This window comes from Phalacrocorax carbo, chromosome 8, assembly GCF_963921805.1.
Source record: "Phalacrocorax carbo chromosome 8, bPhaCar2.1, whole genome shotgun sequence".
Taxonomy (NCBI): Eukaryota; Metazoa; Chordata; class Aves; order Suliformes; family Phalacrocoracidae; genus Phalacrocorax; species Phalacrocorax carbo.
Window position 1 is genome coordinate 12,303,861 of NC_087520.1, and position 26,419 is coordinate 12,330,279.

At 41.1% G+C, this 26,419-nt stretch overlaps 1 protein-coding gene across 1 annotated transcript in view; it reads right to left on the reverse strand.

The window, feature by feature from the left end:
• The window catches only part of UBTD2 (ubiquitin domain containing 2), a 59,454-nt gene that overhangs the window by 9,916 nt on the left and 23,119 nt on the right, over positions 1-26,419 (reverse strand). The window contains exon 2 of the mRNA XM_064458727.1: positions 19,797-20,033. Coding sequence (XP_064314797.1) covers positions 19,797-20,033 — 237 coding nt within the window. The remainder of the gene's footprint in view (positions 1-19,796; positions 20,034-26,419) is intronic.

A 26,419-nucleotide genomic window follows, 5' to 3' on the forward strand; every position in this document is an offset into this window, starting at 1 on the left:
GGCATAGGAAGGATGCAGCCTCCTGTAAACAAGAGAAGGAAAAAAAGCAATGCAAACAGATGTTTGGCAGTTCAGGGAGGCAGCCCTGTGCCCTCCCCTGCCAGCACTGCACTCCGCCAGCAGGCAGGGTCCTCTGAGTTGTGTGAGGACAGCAGCCCCACTTAGACAGGTTTCCCCTTTCCTGCTTCCCCCTTCCTTCCCCATATGCTGCAGCTGGATGCTGCATCAGGCAAAGAGAGCAGGTTCAGATGCCAAAGTCTAGAGAACGAGTCAGTACTCTGACTTTTCACTGCTGGATCATACAAAGAAACCACGTAAAAAGGGCTGATTTCAGGAATAAAGCAGCAGAGGGGATGGCTGGCAGGTATGCAGGTCTAGGTGGTGGATTCTGTACTGGACATGAGAGACCAAGACATTATAAGAAGATTTTACAGCAATATTGATGAGAGGACAAATTAAGCTTATCAATACTCCACACACTTGAGTATTCTTTGTGTATTTAAATACTCCTCTAGATGTGATTAAGAAATTTGGACACAAAACACCCTGGTAGCAACATGGAGAACTGCGCCTTTGAGGAAAGCCAACGACAGAACCAAATAACAAGAAAACCCCCACACCCAAAACTTAATCCTCTCCAACTTCCTCTCATACAGAATTACGACGCCATGGCACATGATCTAAGCAGTGCTTTGAGATTCTCGTGCGATTCATCTAAGAACTTCCCAGTTAAAGACTTCAACTGTCAAGCAAGCTCTAGAGTCACTCAGTATCGATGCTGCCACACAGTTACAGCATTATCTTTATATACTTGATTCAAGTCAGTCGGAACAGACGATACAATGCTAGAACTACAGCAGATAGGATTATTTTAATATTTCAAAAGTAGTATCAACTTGGAGAATGGAGAATTCCAAAAGGAGCTGTGAGACAGAGCTTCTTGGTGGTTGTTTACCCAGGTACAGCTTGAGAGTTTTGGGTGGAAAAATAAGCATACGTGATCATCAAGCATACAGAATTGAAACATTTTGAAATTAGCTGCCCTGCAGGCCATAAGCCTTTGTTTTACTGATATTATTAGGATGGAGATATTTCTCTGGATTAGTAAGGGAAAATATTTTAAAAAAGGACTGGTCGAGATACTGCTTAGGGGTAGAAGCAGTTCACAGTTTGGACTTACTTGTCCTTCTGCACATGAAAGGACAAGCAATTTAAGAGACCTAAATGGCACAAAGGTAAACTTTTGCAAAAGTCATTTAAATAAGGCATATATGACCACACTCATTCAAAAACATAAGATGTTTTAATACATTTTAATGGCATTTTGACATTTCTTTAAAGCTGCATACCATTCTCTTCAGAAAAAGCAGCAAACTTCTTGTCTTCTGTTCATGATGTGCCTTCTATTTCTTCAAGATTTTGAGCAGTTTTGAGGAGGATTGCTCAGAAACACCCAGAAGTTAAAAACTGAGCAGACTTTCATCTCTTCTTCCCTTCCCCCAGACACACTTGCTGCAGGAAGAAAAATTAAGACGACACAAAACAAAATCTAGCATTGCAATAAGACTAGCTACTTTAAGGAGCTTACGTGTCTTTGTATCACACATTTGCCCAAGGAACAGCTGGTTCATTTGCTTTTCTTAGTGAAAAGCTCTATTCCAAACCCAAGCTCAACCTGGATTGCTGAATAAATTGGCAACAGTAGAGCTTTCACCTGTAGACTATTGGTTTGAATCCAATATACATCACTAATGCCTGAAACTCATTACAAACATCAAAAAACAAGTGGGTCTTCTTCTGGATACTGCAGTACAACAATTCCTAGAGAGCAATGACTGAGGCAGAAAAGCTGAACTATCTCATCTTTATTAGTAGGTGTTTCCACGTCATAGCTGGGAAACCCAGAATCTTATAAGAAAAAGTGTGTACTGACATCAACAGCATGCAAGAGTGGTGAAGGGTGACTTTGCTCAGTACACGAAAAGGATTGAGACAAACAAGTGAAAACATGCAGTGCTTTTGTTCCAGCTCACCTACAATCATCACAAACTGGGAGGAGTTAAAAGAAAAAAAGCTCTTTCACGTTAAACCCCATATAACTTAATAATGACTGAAATAGCTTAATGCTGCAGTTAACAGCTGTAGCTCTCCTATTTTCTGGAGGGCAATGCGTGGGAGTACTTGTGCAAGCTTGTGCCTTGCACCACATATGGAGAACAATAAACCAGCTATAATCATTAATGGTGTGGATGAAGCACTTGATAATAAACCACATATAAAAGCCCCCTCCCATGCTGCTTCTGCACTAAACTTCCATGGGCTATGCCAACTTAAACTACCATAAAGTTACTGTACAAAGGTACAGTATATTGTACTTTTGTAAAGGAACAAGCTTGTCTCCTAAGCCACAGCACAACTGCTTACACAAGCAGCTCTGCTCTCATCTTCAGCCCCCCTTTATGATAAAGAACTTACTCCAGCTCCTTAAAGAATGGGTTTTGTAGATAAGAAGTGTTAAGCATTTAATAATTCTCATTTCAAATTCACTGAAAAAATAGCTTTTCCATTATGGCAACATTATTGGTCTGTCTCAGTTCCACAAAGGAGACTGACTCCCAGAGCCAGCAGAAGATCCCAGTGCTTCAGGAGCTGCGTGGTGAGAGAGGACCTGCTCACTCGCGCTTGCGGTAACCAGCACAAGACAGACTGGAATTATGCTTAGTGCATTACAACAAGGGAAAGGAGGAGAAAATTAAGACACACTGCTCCTGTCTTTGTAATCCTCCCACCCTGTTCTTTGGCAGGAGAACTAGCCTGTAGCTGGTTCACTGAATCAGCTATTGCACTGCTTATGCTCATCTCCACACTTGGACGTTCTTCAAAAAACCTGGCTCAGCTGGGCCCCAAGATCACTGATTAAAAAAAATAAATATACATTCAGATGTCTGAAAAGGCTGTGCAAGGCAATAACCTGAGACACACTTACTTGCAGCTTAGAGTTGGAGCAGACAGCCTCTTGAGGTCCCTTCCAACCTGAATGATCTTAACTAGCTGCTCTTGCTGTAATACTTTGAAGAGCAGATATCAGTCGGAGTATCAGCCAAAGATTCCCCACGTGTATCTAATTCACTCTGCTTCAAACTAAGCACACCTTACCTTAGTGCAGGGCAGGTTTGTGAGCCAAGCTGGCAATCTCATGAGCAAACCATTCTTAAAACCAGTTTTGCAACTCACGCCTGCACACTGGCAGAGACAAGGAAAACTCAAACCTCTATCACTGAATCAGCAGCACCCAGTACCTACCGAAACAAGAGGGCAGCAGCACTGCAGAGAGCAAAGCTTACACTCTAAAATAGCATTGCCTGAACACTCACCTGCCAAAGAAACCAAGATGCATCTGAGCAGTGATGTGAGACAAGGGGTTTGTGCACCTCCTTCTGCACTAACCTGCCTGCTAAAAGGGATGTGCCATCATCACCCAGTCTGAGGTATGTCTCATCCATGTGTTGTAACTGAAAGCCAATCTGCCCACATGCCATTACTACCTATGTTTGCCAGAAACCTTTTGTTTTGGGTTGGATTTTGGGGAGGGGGAGCAGGGAAGGAGCAGGGGATGTTTACTTTGGAAAAAGGCTGGTGCAGATATACACACTGATCCTCTCCCTTTATCATAGCAGAGCACCAACATCAGTTAATTCATTAGCACTAAATAGGCTGAAGGTAAGAGACTGTTAACAGAGTCGTCTGAAAAAACCAAAAATTTCTGCACTAGATAAGCAAGCCACTTTTCAAACTTTAGCTGCAGTTAGTAGGTGTACATCCCTTACTGTTCCCGCTGTGCTGGAGGGGGAGAGCAGGGCAGGGAGAAGAGATGGGTTAGCTGCCATGGGATGAGGGACAGGTGGGGATGGAGAATGATTTGGGAAGGAGAATGCTTGTGGAAAAGTGGGACTCAGGGCCATGAACCAAGTCCCTCAAAACTCCTCTTAAAAATCCTCACTAATGCCAACAACAGCAGTAGCAATCCTGTCAGAAGAACTGGGATCTGCAGCCCCACCGTGCTTGTCTGCCAGAGAAAGAGGAGAAGCCAAAAAGGGAACCTATGCCAAGAAAGCTCAAAACTTGACAGTGGGGTAACTTCCAGAACAAAGCTAATTCTTCCTTAATACAGTTTGACTAGAGCAGAGACACCTACAGTCTATGCAGTTCATTGGTTTTTCATCTCCTCTGGTTGTGGCAGACAACTAAGTCACCCATCAGGCTGGCATTCACCTGTAATCCACAACCTGGCTAAGGACTGCCAGTTACTAGCCTAGGACTATGAATAACTTCTAAGGCAAGAAGATGGTGAATTTTAACCACAACTGTGGGTTTAAAGGCTGGCTACTCAGTCACAATCACAGCATCCTTTAGAAGTTTCCCCTTCCCTTTCCATGCAGGCTTTTGCCATGATACAAATTCTAGAAGACAGATTAATCAGTGAGTATTTCTTTATCCAAATGAGGTTTGATAGAGGAAGTCAATTGTGCATTAATGCTCGATAGTTGTCATGTTACAATACCATATGTACTGCCACTTCCGTATCACTATGTAAAACTTGGATCTAACATTGCAAGAAGGTAACAGCTTCCAAGAAACATTACATCAGGGTTTAAAGATGACAAGTCTTTTTACTAATGAACTATTCATGTACTATTCTGCTTTGCCTGCCATTAAAATAGATAGATGCCTGTCTAGACAGGCTTCTTAGATAAAATTTAAACAAAAAATCTAGTTGTTGGAAGAGCCTCTTCACTTATATTTGCTGTTTTCTATTATCCATCATCTTGAAGGGAGAAAAAAAAAGCATGGTATCTCAGTCATCTGAGCATCATATCCCTCCATCAACAGCTAACATGGCAACCTATTAAATGACCAGGTTACCTGTTTAGCATGAGGATGCACAGAAGCAGAACTCAGATTTACAGAAGTTGTCACTGCCTTTACCATTGCTGAATTTTTATTTTAACTCGTCTGTTATCCCCTCCTGGTTTACAGGAACACCTAGCTCTCAGCATCCAAAATCCTACGACTAACATAGTTAAAATGGAAAACCAGATGGGAGGTTAAGAACAGCACTTTATAAAACTGATAGAGATTTTCCTTTTTCTTGCCAACTACAAAGGCTTACGCAATTTTTGCTTTCTTTGGAGGCCTTTTACAAAGCATTTCCTCTGCTGCCCTAAAACTGACTTTTAGAAGTCTCCTTTCGATGCAGAAGTCATGGGTTTTGACTAGGATGCTGCTGAAAGATCACCAGAAAACATAGCATTTTGGTTCTTGAGGTACAAATGCTTTATTCTTTCACAAAACAGGAGAAGAGAAGATACCATCTGGACTGAAGAAGTTGTGTTAAACCTAAACTAGCTCCCCTACGTTTACAAAAGGACTCCATCACTATAAACAGCAACGTGCTTTGTGAGCAGTGTTCAGTGTGCAGAGAAAAGTCTTTGTCTGTTACTGTAGGACTTTCTGCATAATAACCACATACAAGATGTAACTATTCAGTCTCACTTTCCTAATATGATGAAGTACTTTGCTATTTCCAGTTAATTCTGGAAGAAAAGGTAACTGCTATGCTATTTGCCTTTTACTTGAAGCTGATTTTCTCTAGCAAAAAATCAGCAAGAAACTAGCTATCAACAACATGGACCGCTACATCATCCAGTAAATACACCAGAGCTTGCTGACTCCTTTCCAAATAAGAAAAAAGGCAAAGACAACTTCACCTTTGCTTGGGACTAACCTTATTAGATACAGTACACTTGTCCTTGACTTCTTGCCCTACCTTGGGCCAACTCTTGTAACCACCCCAAGAAAAAAAGTACGTCCTTTTGGTTCTCAGGTGGAGAAGACACAGTCTGACCAAATTAATAAGTCCTGCCCTACGCAGGGAGATTCAATCAGCAACTAGTGACTGCAGCAACTCGAGCTGCTCCGTCTCCATTGCATGACCAGTACCAGTGCACTTAACCTTCAAACAATTCCCTGCCTCCCACTATGACCTCTCTGGGCAGCAAAATTACATTTGAAACCTAGTTTAATCTGAGCTAGAAGTGGATATGGGTGGAAATTCAGCTTGAGACAGCACTTAACAGCTTCAGCTAATACAGAAGTGGAGACAACCTGTTAGACTGAACACAAAAGCAAATGTTGGCTTTTAAGGAGCACAGAGAAGTCCCACATCAATTTGCAATGAGAAAATGTGGAAAATTACTTTCTGAGACTAAACAACAGCTCTCCCCTTGACCTACCAATATGCAACTGGGGATGGATAGAAAGAAAGCATAGAATGAACAGACAAAAGTTTGCCCTGTACCATTTTTTTGGCTGCTCCCAAGCTTGCCTGTATGCCTGTGTTGACATTCAAAGACCTATTAATGAGCATGGAAGTCATTCATCTGCATGCTCAGTCTCCAAGGAAAACCAGCAAAAATGTTAAAGGCTCCAAGGAGGTCAGGCAAACTCACACAATCCCACATTACAGTACTTACATCCTAAAGTAAAATAAAACAAAACACAAGACTGTTTAAGAAGGTGGGGGCAGAGGGAATTAAAGGAGGTTACAGGAAAGATTTGAAGCAACAGAAGGCTGTAGCATTGCTTTATCCCTTGTAATGTGCTCTCCAAGATGCTGTTCCTTCAAAGTTACCTTATTTATAGTAAAGAAAAAAAATGTATTGATTAAGCAGAAACATAGAAGATTGCATGTTAGTCAGAGCTGCATCACACCCTAAACATGCACCTAGCAGAGGCTTTGGGGATCTGCACAGACCGTGAGAGCCCAAACATGTTAAAAATTCAAGGCCTTACTGTAGCTATGACTTGCTTGATTGCTATGAAACAAATAAAGGCAGTTCTGAGATTTTGTTATTTCTGTATAATAACAGTCAAAGCATGCATGGAAGCATACACTTTATTTTATTGCAAGTTTGCTTTGCAGTAAGGCTATGAAACAAAAATTGCTTGTGCTTGCTCTGTGCCAGGATCTGTATTAGCCTTAGAAAAGTACCATAAAAAAATCAAAGCCTGTTCCACTTCTCAGTGATAACTGTCAGCAAAAAGCAACTACTAGCTCTAGGTCTCAAACTCAGCCTCTTTCAAGTTATGATTTAGAAGTCCCTTATTGTTTTAACCCTTTCGAGCTGTAGTATCACACGGAACACTAGTACTAAGGAAAAAAAAAATCCTAGAAATTATTATTTTCCCCCATATTGGCATATCTGGATTTCTCCACGTGAAGCAAGTATCTATCACATGATTTTTGTTGTGCTCCAATATACTCTCACCAGCCTGCTAAGTCTGCTAAGTGCTGAAGACATTCAGGAGTTTTCTCCTCTATTTCCAGATGTAGATCTGTTGTTTAACACACTCTCTGAAGCCCTGTAATGACATCAAGTTACCATCCCAAGGTATTTATTGAAAGAGATTATGCAAGATTTTTAAGTATTAAAAACACCACCTTTTGGCTTGCTTGCGGGCTGCTGATACTGCCTGAGCTCTCTGTAACACATCCCAGGTGGGACCCTCCTCAGCCATTATCTGGCCCTAGAAAGTTGCACTAGGGAGAAGTCTTCTGAGATTTAGACATTTCTGATCTTAACTATCTTGCCTTGGTCTTGGAAAAAAGATACCATCTTCCTGCTATTCAGATACCTGAAGACAGAACACAAAAAGATAACTAATGTCCTGGCCGCTGTCAGCTGAATATCATGGAGTAAGAACAGGGTGCATCCATGGGCAAGGAGCAAGTGAGACACCCAAGGTCTGGCTGAGCCCCTCATTTACTGAATGCGGACACCAGCTCCTTCAGGAACACCAATTTTGGGGCAAAATGCTCTACGTCAATTAAGGAAGCAAGCAATACCACCTCTGAATATCACCTTTTCACATAGAAGGCAGCATCTAGGGGACTCTCGTTGGCTCACACTAAAATTTTCTGAGGAATTCATTTTAAACACTTCATATTTCTTTTTCTCATTTTACTAGCAGACAGCAAGGTAGATGAAGCAGATAGAGCGGTGAAACTGGGTAAGTGGCTGATAAGAGAGTAAACATCCACTGCTGTGGAGTATCTAATAAACTAGACATCATGTCCTGACCACAATCAGATACCAAAGGAATATTCTTCACTTAAGATGGACATACTCCTGTCTGGAAAATTTGCAACATGCAGATCAACAAGCAGTCTGCAGCTTCTTAGAAGAAGTTGAGATGTTCTTTCCCCATGAGTCTGGATTTATTTTGAGCATTTAATGGCCATCATGTAGAGTAAGTCTTGGTTTGGTTTTCTTTTTTATCCTTTTTCCTTAAAGGAGATAGCTGCACTTTCCTGGTCACACATTAATGGTTAAAAAAGATGCAGCTGAAAACAGTGTTGTACAGTTGTCCTCACTGCAGCAGAAAAGGCACATTGAAACCAAAGGCAGGAAAAAGACAGGCATATGCTACCACAGAAAGAGACTTGAGGAGACTCCAGGCAATTATGTTGATGAAGCTCCTCAAAATACCTTTCAAAATAACAAGAGCAGAAGTTAAAAATGGCTATATCCTACATTTGTTTTCCTTAAGTATAAGTGGCTTTTTTATTTGAAGAGTTGATAGTTTCTAACCTGCACTTAGATATATAAATATTTCAGCCAGCCACAACTGCTTTACATCTTGATGATTTGATTCAACACTCCATTTGAAGAAAACACGGAAATCCAGTATTCCTCAGAAAGGATGTTGTGTATCTATTTTTAAAATATTATTCGCAGCAGAAATGATGGAAAGCATCATCTGAATTATAGCTCTGGACTGAAGAGGCTTTTGAGAAAACAGACTCAGTTTCAAGGTTAGGAGGAGTCTGGTGAAGCGAAACAGCGTAACATGCCCTTCACTAGCACCAACATGCTGCCCCTGAGATGGCAGAGAGAGCTTGCAGCATTCCTATGGAAAACACCTAACAAAAAACCAGCAGCTGCAGAATCACACATGTCCCAGTGCCACAAGCACTAATGAAGGCTACAGTAGGAAAATAAAGCAGTTCCCAAAGAGGGATGGGTCTCCTCACTGTCTTCCACAGTAGCCCTTTGCTTTAAAGCAAGACAAGGTACATTTTACATTGTGAATACATAAATTTACTCCTCAGTGTCTGGGTACTGGCCCACACATGTCAGCTTTAAGCTAATATGAGGAAAGAGTAAGAGATACCACATAATGATCTGGAATTTTGAAGAGGACAGAAAAAAAATTAAAACAAAGGGGTGCACCATTAGAATAAAAGCACCTCCAGTAGTGATACACTAACCCAGTTCCAACAATTATCTTTAATTGCCTCATTAATTAGCTACTGCCATTTCCCCTCATTCTTTACTCACAAAACTCTGTGCTCAGTGCAGAAAGAACATGAATATTGGCCAAACATTAGCCTGGCTGTTATTTGCTTCCTTGAGAACAAAAGGAACACCAGCCCTGTGGAGCAGCACCTGGTAGGCGCTGCAGACACAGCCTTCTCACATGGAATTTGTCAATTACAAAATAATTTATTGGCATTTCTCTAATTTTCAGTCAGGGAATCTCTTGAACTGCTCACTTTCAAAAGAAGCATTTCTCTAATGAAGCAAAATACCATACAAACACACAGTTATAATTCAGCCTAACAATGGATGATACTCCAAGAATCTCTACCTCTCACTTCTTCTAACCACATCCCAGTGGAGCACAGTGCTCTCAGGACACAGGGGCTACACCCCAGTGCTTTTCAGAAACCTGGAGTCACACCCATCCCACAACTTGCCAGCAGAGGGGATAGAAATAACCCATTCGATGGTGCTGTTAAGAATCACTTTATTACATGGTAGACAAGGGTTCCTCTGTGGCACATTGCATTTTAAAATCACTGCTGTTTTACACCCTTCTCTTTCTAAAATGCATGCAAGCCACTGCTTGTGAAAGTAAAGGCCCTTCCCACCACTTCTGAGGCTGTGGATGCACAGATTTTTTTTCTGAGCAGCAAAACTATTGTAGCAGTTGCCCGACTCCCAGCTCACACTTGTTCCTGCTGCTGCAATACTCAAAGCACCCTGCTATAGGTGCAGCTGTCTTATAAACTAGACAGGAGAATTGATGAACATCAAAAGCAACCCAAAGTAGTGACAAAGGACATTTTAAACCCAAAGATGTATGCTGACCCTGTTCAGCATCCTGCGGCCCCAGAGATGTCCAGGGGGAACAAGGAGGTTGTGTAAAGGGAAGCGGGCAACCTGCTTAGTCTTGCTCCACAGCTTGAAGTCTTCAGGGTCCGCAGCCCTGGTCAACATTGAGAAGGCAATTCTACTTTACCACTACTCTCTCAAATTGAGAATGTACATTCTGCCTTCTTCCAAACTGCCTCTCATACCTGAAAGAAATGCTGAACACACCCACACACCCCGGCAAAGTCATTAGCTCTCAGTACTTTCCCTGCTAGGATGCATGCTCTTCCCTCCAAAGTGTCACCAGCTCTAAAGAAGGGGAAAGCAGCAGCCCCATCTTGCTGTACAGCACTGCCTCCTTGCTCCCTTGCATCACTCCTCTGACTCAAGCAAAAACAATTGAAGGAATTGTATCAAATGAAAGAAACCAGCAACAGCTAGCTTTGCTGCTTCGGAAAGCAATCTTTCACACCACTTCACACAAAACCAAGGGTTTCTCTTCCTCGGTTTATTTTGTGCTTTATGGGCACCTTCACAGTAACACTCTGCTTTGCATGGGTCCTTTCAGAGTAAAAACTGGAGCAAAGACAGAAGAAAACACCACTGAAGAGCAAAAACAGCTGGCTGTGAGACTTCAGGTCAATGCAGCATGGGGTTATTCACATTAACTCCCTGCCCCTCTCTTGTAGAAGGCTCTCAAAAGGGAAACGGGGAACATACTCAAGTGCGTAAGCATTCAAACTCCACTTAAACTTAAAAATCAAACCAAAGGTTTCTCCAAAGCTTTCAACTCCCAGCTCTGAAGTGGTTACTATGAAAAAAAGATGTTTCTACTGCGCTATAGTCTATAAATCAATGCAACAAACCTGTTCTTTTTCAGTGTGAAGGTTAATAAGTGGATTAAGCATCCAGGAATTGAAATAATGTGCTGTGTTTTCAGCCAGGAAGAGCTGTTTTCTCACTTATATTTACAAATTTAATATCTCCTCCTTGAAGTTCCAAGTTTAAAAAGAAAAATGCAGCTAAAGCTGCCAATTGTGCAACAGTCATGTGATGAGGCTTTACAGACTTGACAGCGCTGCTAAACCAAATGACAGAAAGCGGTAAAAGAGAACGTGAAGCAAGGCTTTAGAAAAAGATTTAAACATTTTGCAGTTTGCATCTACATTTTGAATCCTCAATTCCTTTTCCAAAGGACAGTAAAAGTTGAAGTAATTGGTGTAATAATTGACTTTTGTCTTTTTAAATTTCACATGGATCAAGGCCTAAAAATGAAACAATTCTCTTCCTTTTACCAGACAACTTACTAGACCTTCTAAGTATCTGGCCAATCTTCAACTGTGATAACTACAGAGCAAAGGGACCTTTCTTGGTTTGAGTGTAACATTTATAAGAACTTTGCTCATGTAGCAGGGCAGCAGTTTATCTGTCTTTCCCCAGCACTGCATAGATGTATGCCTCCCAGGAAAAAGGCATTTCCCAAGAGCAATAAGTCATCTTTCCAGGCATGACAGCTCAACAACGGACAGAGAAAATGCTGAGCGGCATGGAGGCAAGAGATAGCAGAGGAAGAGAAGCTGCCACCCTGCTGGCTGTCTCCAAGCAGCCACCAGGAAGCAAGGTGAATTCTGTGTCCGAGCAGGGAGCTCACAGCCTGGAGGCCACTGGTTGAAGATCCTAATTTAGACGACGTCTTCCTACAAAAAGCAATTACTGTGCCTGAGCAGAAGTGAAACAGCCAGAGCATTTCAGAGATTTCTCAGCAGCAGCAGGTACTTTCTGAGGACAGATAGGGCAAATGGAGCATGCACAAAGTTGCTCCATGAAATGGTTTTTGAATATGAGTTGGTCTTCCCCACCGCCTTGCAGGAGTTTCCTTAACTTTTATGGCCTGCAAGCTCATCTCCGTACTACTGCTTATCATGTTGACAGATATGCTTTGATAGTCAGACCTCCTCAAAATTTTCATAACTTTGCTGAAATCTAAAATTAGACAGCCACAGTCACCAAAATACCATTTCACTGTCATTTTAAAGAGACATCAGAAAAACCTGACTGAGCATTCTGTATCCACATACAAAAAAAAAATCACATATTTCAACGTTTCACATGTGCGTAGACACATTATAGAAAAAATGTGCTGTAATTCATTGACAAAAGATTTTTTTTCTGTAATGTAAATTAAAAAGTCTCTTCAGACAAATGAGCTACTGAGAAAGCAATTCCTACAGCTGTAACCCCCTAGCAAAGGCTAAGCAATGGATACAGTACCTTGCAGTCAAGGGTGGGAGAAAAAACACAAGGATCTTTCGGCTTAATGGGCAGCAGTTTACAGCAGCAGATTCAATTTAAAATGCTAAACATGCCACAGTGAAATTTACTGCAGATTCTCTCAACCACAGATTCATCAATAAAACAGTTAAGTCCAATATAGCCATCACACAAAAAGCACTGCAAAAATTCCACTTCTGGAGCTACTTATTTTAAGCGAGATGTATATTAAATGGTCAGTGTTAAACGTCTACTATATAATTTTGTTTAGACAGTTCCACATTATTGTACAAATCTAAAGACTAACTCCCGAGAGCCTGTTAACTACCTTCCATTGCTTCCTTTCCCATCTACATTTGGAAGCTCACTTTTAGAGATTAATGTTTTGGAAGCCTGGAAAATCAGTTATGAGATGGATACACAGGGCCTATTGCCAAAAGCTCTTTTACAGTAACATCCCGCCACTGGCATTCACATGCAGCACCTCTTGGATGTTAATAAAGGTCAGCCATGCAGCATGAAGAGTCTTAGCATTCATGAAGGAACAGGGTTTGGCAGATATTCCCGTTTAATAGGTAAAAACACCACAGCAAATGCATTTTCTAAAAGGTGATACACAAAGTCTGCAACAGAATAAAATTCATACCTAATCATTTGAATTAGAGACCATGCTTCAACTTGACTTAGAAAAAATAAGTATGATTTCACTCCTGGATAGCATAAAGAAATCCTCTTCTGATACAGGATCTGGCTTTAATACAAACCAGTTCATATGCCTGTAATATACAATAGTTTATTAAATTAATATGAAGTGACACGGCTACTAATGGCTAATACAGCCTTAAAAGGATTGCTGGCACTTGGGTGCTAACTTTCCCTCTCCAGGACAGAGAACTGTCTGGTTTCTTTTCAGTAAAAGCATTGAATGCTATTTTCATCCTTAGTTACTGTTTCTACAAAATAAGCTACTGTGATCACTCCTCCCTTCCCTCACTCCAAGTCATCTGCAACCTCAGGCGGTTTTGCTGTACAAAGCGGGTCTGTACACCCTCCTCTCCCCCTGTGAGCAAGGATTGGGCTGGTTGAGATGAATATATACTGCTCAGCTTTCCCGTCATTATTGTGTTCCTCAGCCCTGCAAGGAAGAAGAAAATGATATTCTGGTTATGGTTTGTCCCTACCACCCAGTAGAGACTGTGTTGCCCGTCCAGTCTCAACCACCGGAGACAACTGCTTTAGGCAAATCCTGTATTTCTTGCACCAGCATGATCTTGCTATGTAAACTTTTCATAGAACTATTGCAGAAAAGAAGCTACAGCAAGGGAAAACCTGCCAGCCTGAGATTTCCCCGAACAGCAGAACAAGCTCAGTAAGAATGGAAACAAGGTAATACCATCCACTGAAAGAAGTTAACAGAACATCATTCTCATAAAGGTAACATAAACAATCCATCAGTGCTAGGTAACAAAGCACACTGATGCCTACCATCAGTAACCTGCGTGCCAGACCAACACTTCTGAGCAGACACAGCTTTCATTTCCAAAAAAGCTTCAATAATTCTCCTGATTTACTTCGAGGCCAACAAGAAAAGGTGAAATACCAGCTGCAGCAAGGAGCAGAAGTCTTCCAACACTCCCAGTGAGTTACCTAAGCAGTATAAAAATCTCCTTGGGACTTCTTGCACAATGAATGCAATCAACATTAAAGCAACACTGACGTCTTGCCAAATGCACCTGTGCTATGGGCTGCTCTCCCATTTACCCTAAATCATACTATTTGATCAGCTTTAGCTATTACCCTCTCTCCCCTTCCCCTTGCATTCCCCAGGTCTTGAGCAACAGCAGAAAAGTCTTCATTTACAAATAAAAATGGAGTTTTCAACACAGCTTTATCGAGTGTAACTAATAAGTGCTCACACAGTACTGGCTAAGTACTAAAAAACCAATCCCAACCTGCTCAGTAAGGTGCACGTGTATCCTGATGGTCTGTTGAACCACAGTACTGCACCAAGACACAGCTGAGTACTAAAGGAATGCAGGTACTTGAAGTGATGTAATGTCCTTCCAGACAGCAGTCTCCAAAACTCCAGTGCACATGAAGAGGAGGCAGTGCACAGAGGGATGCAGGACTGCAGGCACAGCCATTAAAAGCTGCTCTTTAGTGTAGGGAACCATCAGGCCCAAAAGCCACAAATATCACAGTATGATGCATAGTTATAGCTCAACAAGGAAAAAAGTTTTGCTGGAATTAGAAATTTGTGTTTGGACTGGGTTGAGTTAGACAGCAGAGGTGAAGCATGCTTTCCTCTACACCACTGCTGTTGGCTTTGGGGTTTTTTTTAGTTTTGATTTTTTAAAATGGTTTTCTGTTGAAAATTTCACCCAAAGGGAGAGAAAATGCTCTATTCAGTGGCAAGAACATTTCAGTAATTTCATCTACTGTTCCCCAGCATTTAAGTTAAATACTCACATCCCCACTTTTTCACGATCTCAGGAGTTACACACAGCAAATGTGACAGTTCTGCTTGCACACAAAGAGCCAGCACTGCAAGACTGCTCAGGGAAAAAGCATGCTGTGAGCTACAGGAGCTATATTTTTAAGGCACAGAGAAGCTGACTGCTCCCAAGCACAAAGCCACTGGGCTTAGAGAGGTGCTTTTATAATTCAAATAGTATTAAAGGAATTAAATCCAGTATACTGGTAACCATGCTGCTGCAGATAGGTATCCATTCTGAAATTTAAAAACTCCACTTAACCCCAGACAGATTCTAATTAATGTTAACTACTTTCAGGACAAGTTCAGCTCAACACTAACATTTGGTGCAGACCCTAATAAAACACTACACACTCCAACATTTCCTTTTTGATAGCTGAGAAGCATGTGAAAGTGTTCCTCATTAAATTTATATGGACTCATTAATAAAATATTGAGGATGTGCTACTTTAAGACATCAGAAAAAAAGAGTATAAATTGGCGATAACATTCTTTCTATTTTTAAATACGTCCCACAGAGGCACCCAAGATAGATGAGAAGTGCTAAGCCCGCCCCACAAGCTTATTTATTTAATACTTCTTATGTGCTATTTTTAACCATAGAAGACAGCAAAAGGCATCCATTAGAAAATTTATATTGGTTAGAGTTCTCTCTCACACAGTTAGACAAGTTAAATATCTGGCTAAAAACACAGTGTTAAGTAGAGATGGTTTGGGTTTTTTTCCCCTCGCTTTCCTATAGGTTACTGGAATAAAAACCAATTTAATTTTTGCAACATCTGCTAGGCCAGAAGTTGTACCTGCAAACCTTGGTCAGTCCTACACACCCCCAGCCCCTTCTTCCCACAAGCTTTAATTTTGTATATGTATTCAAACCTGTATTACTTACAACATGCTTACTGGACAGGTACAGTTCAAATGGAGATGTATGGGTTTGGTTTAATATTTTTAAGCCTCAGTTATGCACACAGAAATTAGAGGAAATGCCATAGTCTCATAGTATTGAATCATTTTGCAGAAGACCTATCCTTTGGGAGAGGAAAAAATTAAAGATTTTTTCAAGAGTTAAGATAAATTCCTTTAGCTGATGTTGATTTTCCTTAGGAATCAAGATTCTTTGGTGAGCTAAGAAATCAAAGGAAGAATGTTCCACCCTTGTCTGTCCCATCACAAATACAAGTTTTCATGCATGAAAATGCCAGAGCTACTTTGTCTATTTACTTGGGGGGGTGGAAGTCTTGTCTTGACTTCTACATGTCATCTTCCTAAATGATTGCTTTCTTTGGGGAAATACAAAGTCTTTTCATGCACGGCCTGAGTAGCAAGTTTTCCCTTTTCCTCCCATTTGAAGAAAGCGAGCCTAAACTCCAGGGAGGCATGCTGGCACTCCCTAGTCGTTTCTACCAGGGCTCCTGGTGCACCAGAGGACAAAACTGAATATAGGCATTTAGGTGTTATTTCAGGAGACTCTGCAAGCATTTTAAGTCTCCTCCTAATTCTGTTACAGAAGACAGCCAACTGGATGTGTATTTGCTGCCTGGCCAGGTAAACTTCTATGGACTAATAAAAGGGTATTAAATAAAAAAAGAACTTTCAGAGGTGACACAGGTCCCCTGCCATGCAGAGCCCAGGACAGGGTTCAAGGACAGACCACCCATGTGGGTCGCAGCATTGCTCAGCAGTTACACTATCACTTAGATTTACCTGTGTAAGTCAGGTAAGCACAGGACTGGGTACTTAATGCATATGCAGGAGCTGGATTTCTCAGCAGCTATTTTCCCTTCTTTTTAAATTTTGCACAAAGTGAGTTTTTGTAAACAAAAACATTGAGGTTTTTGGTGTCACTCAGAACAAGGACAGTTTGTTTTACCTGCCTGGAGATAAGCTAAGTTTGCTGATAACAGGCATTACAGAGCCCGTAAACAGAAGGCTTTTATTCATAACCTATTCATACATGACACTAACAGTGCTTGATGACTAACAAATACTTGAATTTCTAAAAGAAGTAGCTTTCTCTGTAGTGGAAAGGTCACATTGCAGAGAACTATGCAAGCAGCTGATGCACAAGACAAGTGTCACCAGCAGAAAGTTGCACAAAAAGCAAGCAAAGCAATTTTCTGAGTACAAAAATTACTACTAAACTCGAGATCCTGAATATTCAAATATTCTCTGTATTGGGAATCCGGCATCAGGCCAGGCCTGGCTTGGGCAACAGAGCCTCTGATGTAAGTTTGATTCCTGACTTATTTCTGAAATATTCTGAATATTCTGCATGTGGGCCTTAGAAAGCAGATTACAGTCTGCCAGTATTAGGCAGGACCCCAAGCAAGTTGTCTGCTCAAAAGTAAAATTTAAGAGTTCACATACTTCTTCCCCCTTAAGTGTTACATTCAACGCCATTAAAAGGGCTAACTTCCAGGGCACACCATCCATCCTACATTCCTCAGACTGCCCAAAGAGAAGAAATGCAAGTTATCCGCCCAGTTTCAGATTTTTGCTTGCAACCAGAAACTGCTGGGACTTAAAGCTTTAAACTCTGTCTCAGCTTAATAAGCAGTTATTAAAAAAACTAAGAAATGCTATTTTCAAAATTTGGGAATGTTGAAACTATACATCAGCCATCCTCTCTTCTCATAAGAGAGGCACACAGAAACACAAGCGACTCCATCTCAGAACACATTCTTCCAAGCAGACTTAAACATTCCCACCTGAATAAAATCCACTTCCACAATTACAAGTTGTAATGCCACTCTAACAAGAGGAAGCAGAGACCTAACATATCAAAGGGCTTCTTTGCATGATCTGATGCCGTAATTTAACATTTTCCCTGTAAGTGGTGTTCATATGTATGCTTGTGCAACATTTAAACTGAATACATAATCTCACATTGTCAAAATAGCTCATTACTGGGGTCATGTCAAATTCCATAACCACATTATACAAATAATATCCCTCTCACTACAAAAGCATGCCTGTGATTCAAATTTTCATTTATTAAAAGAATTATGTTTCTATCAGCCTTCTGTGTATGGTCACAAGCAGACTCAGACCCTCACTGCAGAGAGCAAGCATTCACACAGTAAGAGACAATTCTTTACCCTAAGCTAAAGTCTGATCTGGAGAGCAACTCATATAAGCAGTAGGAGACAGCAGCAGAAGGTAATATACAGTTTGTTAAACCTGCCTCGTACATAACATTGAGTTTTCCTGGCCTCTACTATTTTTGTTATAGCAACTACCTTTGGTCTGCAAATATTCAACCTCAGGGATATTATTTCCATTTATGTGAATGGGGACTTAAAATTTTATCAGTAACTTCTGTTAGCAATTTTGCCAGACCCCTCTCACCTATACAATTCTCTCCAGCTCAAAAGCTGCCTAAACACCCAGCTTCTTCTGGGATATTTTCAGCAAACCAGCAAAACACAAACCTCGTTGAAAACAAACACTGATCTGGAAAACCACAAAAGATCGCCCATGAATTATGGAAAAGCCAGGCTGTGTTGCAGCACTGGAAGTTTCTACCTCTCAGCAATGCTGCAGAGATCCTGAGTGCTGAACAGGAGAGCAGAAAACATGCTGAGCCATAACAACTAGTAATGTTTCACACTTTAGTACAGGAAAAGACAGATCCCCAGATTCACCCCTTCCAAACTAAATACATGATCAATTATGACTTTTTAAGGAAACTGAGGTCCTAAACACCACCAATAAAAAAAACAAGGTAATATGAGTAGTCAATCTTATGAAGACTAGTTACCCCAGAAAGCAAGGTACACATCCTTCCACATCATCCTTTTTTTCTTCCCAGGAGACCCTAATCAGCACATGTATCTTTTATACAGCATTTAGCTCTACGTGTCTGGAACAAGTTCATTATTTGGTGCAAGCCTCTTCATGCCCCTTCTGGAAGAGAGGACACCAACCAAAGCCTAACCAGAACACACGCCTGCTTCAGTTCAGTGTGTTTTGTTATTCATTGGTAATGGGTTGGGGGGTTTTTTTGTGTGTGTGGGGGGCTGTTTTGGCTGTGATTTGTTTTGGTTTTGCTTTTTTGTTTGGGGTTTGGTTTTTGGTGTGTGCTTTTTTTTTAATATAATTTCAATCTCGATTCTTTCAGGTCACTGAAGCTACAAATACATTACATGTTTTTTTTCCTTAAGTACAGAACTTGAACCGCATGCCTATTGGCAATAACGGGGAGTGATTAATTTCAGAGGGTGCAATGCAGGAGAACCGAGCTTGAAAAAAATTAGAATTCAGAACAGAGTCAAAAGTAAAGCACCTGAAATAAGTGCTTACAGTTTATCTTGTACAAGATCTTACAGCTGATTGCCAGCACCAAGTTTTTGGGAAAGATTTTCATACTCTTCAGAAAACAGATTAAGAAAAACCCCAAAATAATTCAAGTGCCAAAGAAACCTGTAAGAGCAGAGGGAAAAATTAATCTACCCCCTCACAAAGGGAGGCTGGAAAAAAATTTAAGAGAACTGTACCTGCGAGCATGCAGATGTTTCAAGATATTACAGAAAGTCTCAAGTGTTGCCTGCAGAGATCAGACTCTTAAATTTTGTATTACACCATGTACCTGATCATACATTCAAATTTAGGTAACGATAGAAAGGTAGCTTTTCTTGGTCCCTCTACATACTAATGTAATTTTGCTTTGAAATGCCAAATAGGAAGACATTGTGCATAGTGAAATACAGGTATTTAAAACTATTGCATACTGTTTCAATTAATTTTCAGGTAAAAAAAAAATTTGCCTTAACCTACTGTTACATTTAGGCCACATCCATCTTAGATGAACCTACCATGTGGTAGTGTTATATTTGCACCATCAATGATTGCTTGTGCCAGTTCGTGATCATTGCTTTCGAAAGCATGTGCAGCAGCCTTGAGGGCATCCCAAATCTCCTTGCGACCTTCAAAAGCTGGTGCTGTGTCCCAAAACTCGTCTCTCTTACTGCGCAACTGTCCGTCTGTCATGGGGTAATCGCTTTTCCATTTTGGTTTCTCTTTTTTCAAGGGCTGATTACGACCAAGAGCAACTGTGGAGGAGAAAGAGGAAGGAAAATTAAAAAAAAGGTAACAGCACAAAATTAGTGAAGTGCCCCCTTCGGTTATTCTGTTTAGGATCTACAGAGCTCAAGTTTACTTTTGGGCAAGCCTAATCCTTTTCTTCCATCTCATTGAGGCATCACCTCCCTTCCCCTGGGCTCCAAGTTGGATTTACTTCTTAGAAAAATTGAGGTGTTACCTCCTGCTTCCTGTTTCACCCACATCCTTGAGCACCCCACAACTTCTCCCCAAGCCCCTGGTAACCCTGCATCCCTCCACCTGTGCCACGTGCGCCTGGCTGAGAGAGTCACACCCGAGAGACATTTTCCAAAGGCTGTAGCAGCGGCATAGTGAGACGCCCCGTATCCCAACACCAGGGTGCAATGAGACCAAATTGCATCTGTATCTCTGCTCTACACTGCTAGTGACACTCCCTGTTCAACAAACGTAATACTTTGTTAATACAAGAGTTATAAGAGGCTAAAGACTCTTTTTGCGTCATCTCCTTTTAAACAGTTTTAATTCAGAGTAAGTGTATGTAGAAAAGCAAATAAGATGCACAAAGGCTAGAACTGACAGAGACAGAAATCCCTGAAGAATAATCCAGGAATCGATCAAGCTTTAAAAAGTGGTTACTTCGTTCACAAAGAATAAACATGAAAGCATTTGCTTCATTTTAACTACTGCTATTTTTGTGTAATAGCCAGTTAAGATAATCACATAGGTATAATGTTGGCAGATTAAAAACTACCTGCTCACTTTAAATTGCAGCACTACTGAGACCATGATAAACCCTTCTCTTCTGTTTATGTGAGTTAAGGTGTTTTTCCTTTCAACAGAAGTCGAAATAAGAAAGCAAACTTCTGTGCACACCAGGAAGAATTCCTCTCTGCAAGAGTTAAAACCCCATTTCCTTCAGCCCCCTCCTAACAGGGAGAAGCTTGCTGCAAATGGGACCCTGTGAGAACAGTATGGGGAAGAGAGCAGCGGCAAACCACAAAAACAGTTCTCACCACGGCTCAATACCGCAAAACCTTGAATACATAGTTTAAAAGTCTCCAGAGGAAATGAAGTGTCCTTCAACAGTTAAAATAAATTTAAGTGTGTTTGCAGCTGAAAGTAAGCAGCCCCTCCATGGGACAGGTCACAGAAACTGGGTGACAAGTAATGAAGGCTCTTGAAAGACAGGTAAGCTACACAGGACTGAAGTCAATTTAGGATCCCACCACATATGATGCTGGACAGCCACTCCCTGCTATGCTCTCCCATGAAGAGCCCTTGCCATTCCCAGAGAGCATATGAACCCCGGCTGCTGTCAAGCCAGGGAAGCACAGAGAGATGCAGTCTGTCACCCCACATCCACATTACCAAGGCCAAAATATCTCTTAAAGAATGAGACACCGCAGCTGCTGCGATATCAAAGCTTGCGGAGCAAAGCTGCTGCTTATCAGGTGCTCCTGGCTAGTTTGCAAGGATGGGAGAGCACCAGGACAAACACAAAGGTTAACATTTAGCATTTTGTATCCCATGTACATCCTTAGAGTTAATAAGAAATGTTTCCCTTCTCCAGAGCGCCTTATTTTTCTGGCAGAAAGTTGACAATAGCTGACAAAAACCCTTGTATCTCCCTCAGTCTTACTCCAGCACTCAGTTTTCAATGAAAGAATAGTGTAACATCTAAATATTCTTCATGGTTCTTCATCTAGACTTACACTGTATCTCTACAGTTAACTACAAACCATATTTATGGCAAAGAGTGTGCGTGGGGTGACAGACATGACTGAGAAGACTAAATGTCAATATATTAGAAATACTCATTTCAGGTAAGCTGTAATATTTTTGCAAAATATTATTTAATTCAAGTACTCCTTCTCCCTGATTTTTTTTTCTGCAACAAATGCACTCAGGTGTTTTTAGAACAGCACTTGACACCAAGCATTGGGTCTCAGGGTTGACCATCAGTGCCTGGTGTGGCAACAGGCATTTCAACTTCACACAGGCTTTAAGGAGACCAAAACATGCGCACAAGGTTAAACCTCACACCCTTATACAATCTGACTTCACATGACCAAATGACTACTTACTTTGACTCATAACTCAAGATGACATTCACACTTAAGCTGAGACTTAGGTCATTGAAATTAGGATATTTAAAAGAACTCCCAACGGTAAGGTGACATTGCCAACTATGTTAAGGCATGAGCCTTCTTCAGATTAGAAAACAACAAAAAAACCACCGAACAAAAAAAAAACCAACACAAACAAACCCACACACACCCCCCAAAAAAACCCCAACATAGTAGAGGATATATTTGAATGGAAACAAAGCCAGATCTTAAAAATGGCAAGTTACAATTGCATGGCACACATGCAATGACTCCAGCTGTATTCTGTATCCCATGCAGAAACTAAAAATAATAAACTTCTGAATCCTTTCAAGGGACCACAAGCATTTATTGCTTTTTGTTTCCATGGGATTGCTTCCATTTGCTTTTCAAAGAAGTGCTGACCATTTAACAGATTTCAGAACGGCAAACCCAAGTGTTTACAAAACACCAAGTTTCCTGGCAAAGCCCGACCATTTCTAGCCCAAGTCTCAGCTGAGCACATACAAACAGAGCTGATGGTCCAGCCTAAAACAATGGTGAAGGAGGCTGCCCAGACAAGACACATTGCATGCATTAAACAGTATATTATGAAATTGTAGAAACATATGTGGTAAAACACCAAACAAGGAATCGTTTCCTTATTAAGGCTCAGGAGTCAGAGCATGAAAATTTCAGACAGACAGCCTGAATGGGACACTAAGAAATTTTGGTCAGTGGGCATCTTCTCCATTCTGCCTTGGCTAACATCTGTTTGCATGTACACTCAATGAATGCTAATTTATCCCACAGGGCCCTCTCCTTCTCCCCAAACATTAATTATGAAAGCAGGTTAAAGGCACTTTGCACAGTCCCCAAGCACTGCAGCGTTTCCTGTACACAGCCCTGCCTGCCCGTTATTCAGCACCACTGCAGAAACTGCAACAGGCCATTTCTCTCCCTTGCTTCCCCACCTTGCCTAAGACAGCATCTGAATATATTGCCCTTCATTAGACAAGAACAGCAGGGGAGAGACTGAAGAGAAGAGATCCTAACAGTCTAAAATAACTTGTCCCTGGAGATACAATCCTTCCTACACAGACAGCAGCGATGATAAACCCAGTAATAATTTAGTTTTTCAAGTTCAGGAGAAGGATAGTGGAAGAAAGTGACTCTACAAATGCCTCTAAAGCCAAATGCACTCTAACAAACCATCCACCTCAGTACTAAGCCTCTAAACACAACTTGGATTTGCAAACGAGTATTTAAAAAGGTCTGTAGTGTGTTTAACACTTAGAAGTGCTTCAAGAATCCCCTAAAAGCTTTATGCCCCCCACCCTGAAGAAATGTTGATCTCTCTTTAGCTGTGTGGATAGATAGAACAGAAGGGATACAAGAAACTTAAGACATGTAAAAAGCCTAATGTGTAAATGGGCCCAAATCTCTCACTTTCCACCTCATGTTTTACTCACTAAAGAGAAACATCACTACATTAATTTCTACAGTCAAAGTTCTGGACCACATCAAAGGACTATCCCTTTTCTGTAATAAGGCTGATAAAGACAGTCAGAATAGGCAATGAAACAAACATCAGCAGTCTGAAAACACTTTGTCAGGTATTTACAGTATCAGTTTTACATTCCTCACTTTGCAAGTAAACTAGAACTCAAAAGAAAATGTTGACTTCATTTAAGGCCATGCACATCAGAGGCAAAACCAGCTTGCAAGATCTGGAAGAGAAAATATCATCCACATTAATTTTTCATCTTGCATCACTTCAACATTAAGTAAGAAATTATTAATATCCTACTTGAAAACATAAATAGTTTTATAAATGCCAAAATGGCATGTTCTCTCTGAAGCAATACTGGAAGTTGCCCATCTCAATAGATGGCAGTGGTTGATATTTTTGGCAAGAGATTTCTTTAGAATGTAATCTGAAGACCATTAACAGTCTACTTTTGAAAATGAAAGATCAGCGTATTGGTGACACTTCAAGATAATTCAGGCTGCTCTTGCTTCAGCAGCTCACAGATATTCGGGTGGTGATGTGCATCCCAAAAGAGGGATAAGAAGCTGCTGACAACCTGCTGGACCTTGCTTAAGAACAGTCTTTCTCAGGGAAGAGCAACTACACAGGCCACAATGTGACCCTACAAAGTGTTTTGCTATGCTGGTCAGAGAGGTTACTGTGAAGAGATTACAGATACTCTTTATCCTCCTGGATACTGCACCTGTTCTAGCCAAGAGTTGCCTGAAAGATGCCTCCTGTGCCATTTCTGTTCCCCTCCAGTCTGAATTGCACCCACTAATTGCAAGGTATGCAGAGCACACATTCCAAAGATCATTTTTAGGGCTTGCTAAGGTCCATTCAGGTTAACAGCAGCAGAAGCAATAGCTAAGAAAGTAAGAAGTCCTGATAATTAGTAGCTGCATAATGAACTTCCCAGGGCTCAGCATGCTGAGAAGAAACCCAAACTTATCTGGTTAGGTGCTCTGGGATACAGCACAAGGCCAGGGCAGGAAAGGGGATTGCAATGATGTGCAGTGGGCTGGAGAAGCAGGCAAGGAGAGAGGAAAGTCTCATTTGAGCTCAGCATCCACCCGTCCAGCCCATCTGCCAGGCAAGTGACCCTACACATGCAAAATCCAAGCACTGCTCAAGCCCCACCCCTTTCCTAGTTAAGCTTCCCTTATTAGACCGTTTAATACCACAGAGCAACATAAGAACACTGTCAGACAAGCAGTTGACTGTTTCTGTCTCATCAGTAGGATTTAGCAGCATATAACGTGTTTTCCCTTCACAGGTAGGGCAGTACCCTGGCATCCTTGAGGTAACAACTACCTTCTGCCCCACTAACCTTAGCTCCCAGCAAACTACAAAGTCTTATTTTTCAGAAGGAAAGGTATATTTCTCCAGTCCTTGCAGACTATTTTGTAATCTGAATTATGAATATTTGTCTCCCTTCCCAGCAGCTTCCCATCAAAGCGATGGCATCAGTAAGGTTATCTACACTTTTGAGTGAGCTTATGCAGATAAACCCAGATATTTAAATCAGTTTCTTAACAAAATGTCAAAAAGCGTCTATGTAGAACTTTTCTTTTCAACAGCTGTTGTGTTTGTTACGTTGCTATCACTGTGGATCACAGTATTGCTGCCTCCTCCAAAGCAGACCAGATGAGAAGGAGCAGCTGGTAACAGAAGAGTCTCATACTAAAAGCCAATATCCAGAAAAAGCATTCATAATTCCTAGATTATACACCCATAAACTGTAGCACTCGATAATCAAATTGGATAATACTTCTGCCCCAAAGGGCTTACTGTCAAATCAAATAATGCAAATCCAGAAGGAGACATTTGGACTGGACATGCTCCGTTTTAGGACTAGAGGCCCAAAGCTGTTGATCATGCATCCACCAGCAGCTATGTGCTAGAACCGCAAGAACAGGGCCTTTCTGTGCTTCCACATCTCTGCAGGTGTGTACGAAGACTGACAGACAACAAGAAACAATCACTGGGGAAGGCTGCATGAAGGGACCCTCAACATCAAAATGTTGAAATGACACTAGTATCAGGAGAATCTGGCATGATGTGGTAACATAATTTTTTTCTTTGTTTTGTTTAGGAAACTACCTAAAAGATGAAGACAACTGCTTAATTGTTAGGAGATGAAAAAGATTTTGAATGAACCGTGAGGAAAGGAGCAGGACCACCCAATAGAAGTGCTGAAAGAAGGACAGAAAATCACCAAACCAGTTTATCTGAATGGGAAAGATGAGACAGATGTTCAGAAGTGGATCTCAGTGGAAAAGATGGGACATGATGACTGTCAGGCTCCATAGGAAGACAGATATGATAAGCTGTCAAGGAAACAAAGACCAAGACCTGCAGAAGCTGAGGCCAGCCAGCAGAATGTGGCACAGAGTTACTATTTGGTTTGCTTAAACTGTAGACATGCACAGCTTCAAAAGGGAAAGCTATATCCTCCAAGGGATACACAGTTTGAGAAACAGTAATGGGTAATTATTTGAAGACAGTCAGGAGAAGTTAAATATTATACAATTGAACTAATAATCAAAAATATTTTCTTTACAAAATTGCTTCCCTGTTGAGGATCAGTTGTTAACAAATATTTTTCTAAGACAAATGAAATGCAAAGTAACAGCTGATTACCCATAAAGTTTCTTTTAGTAACAGTCCCAAAGGTTTCCTTCCCCACAATCAGTGAGCAGTACTCTAACCAAATGAGCCCCATTTTAAATCTATTTTGCTCCAATTTCCTCATAAGGCA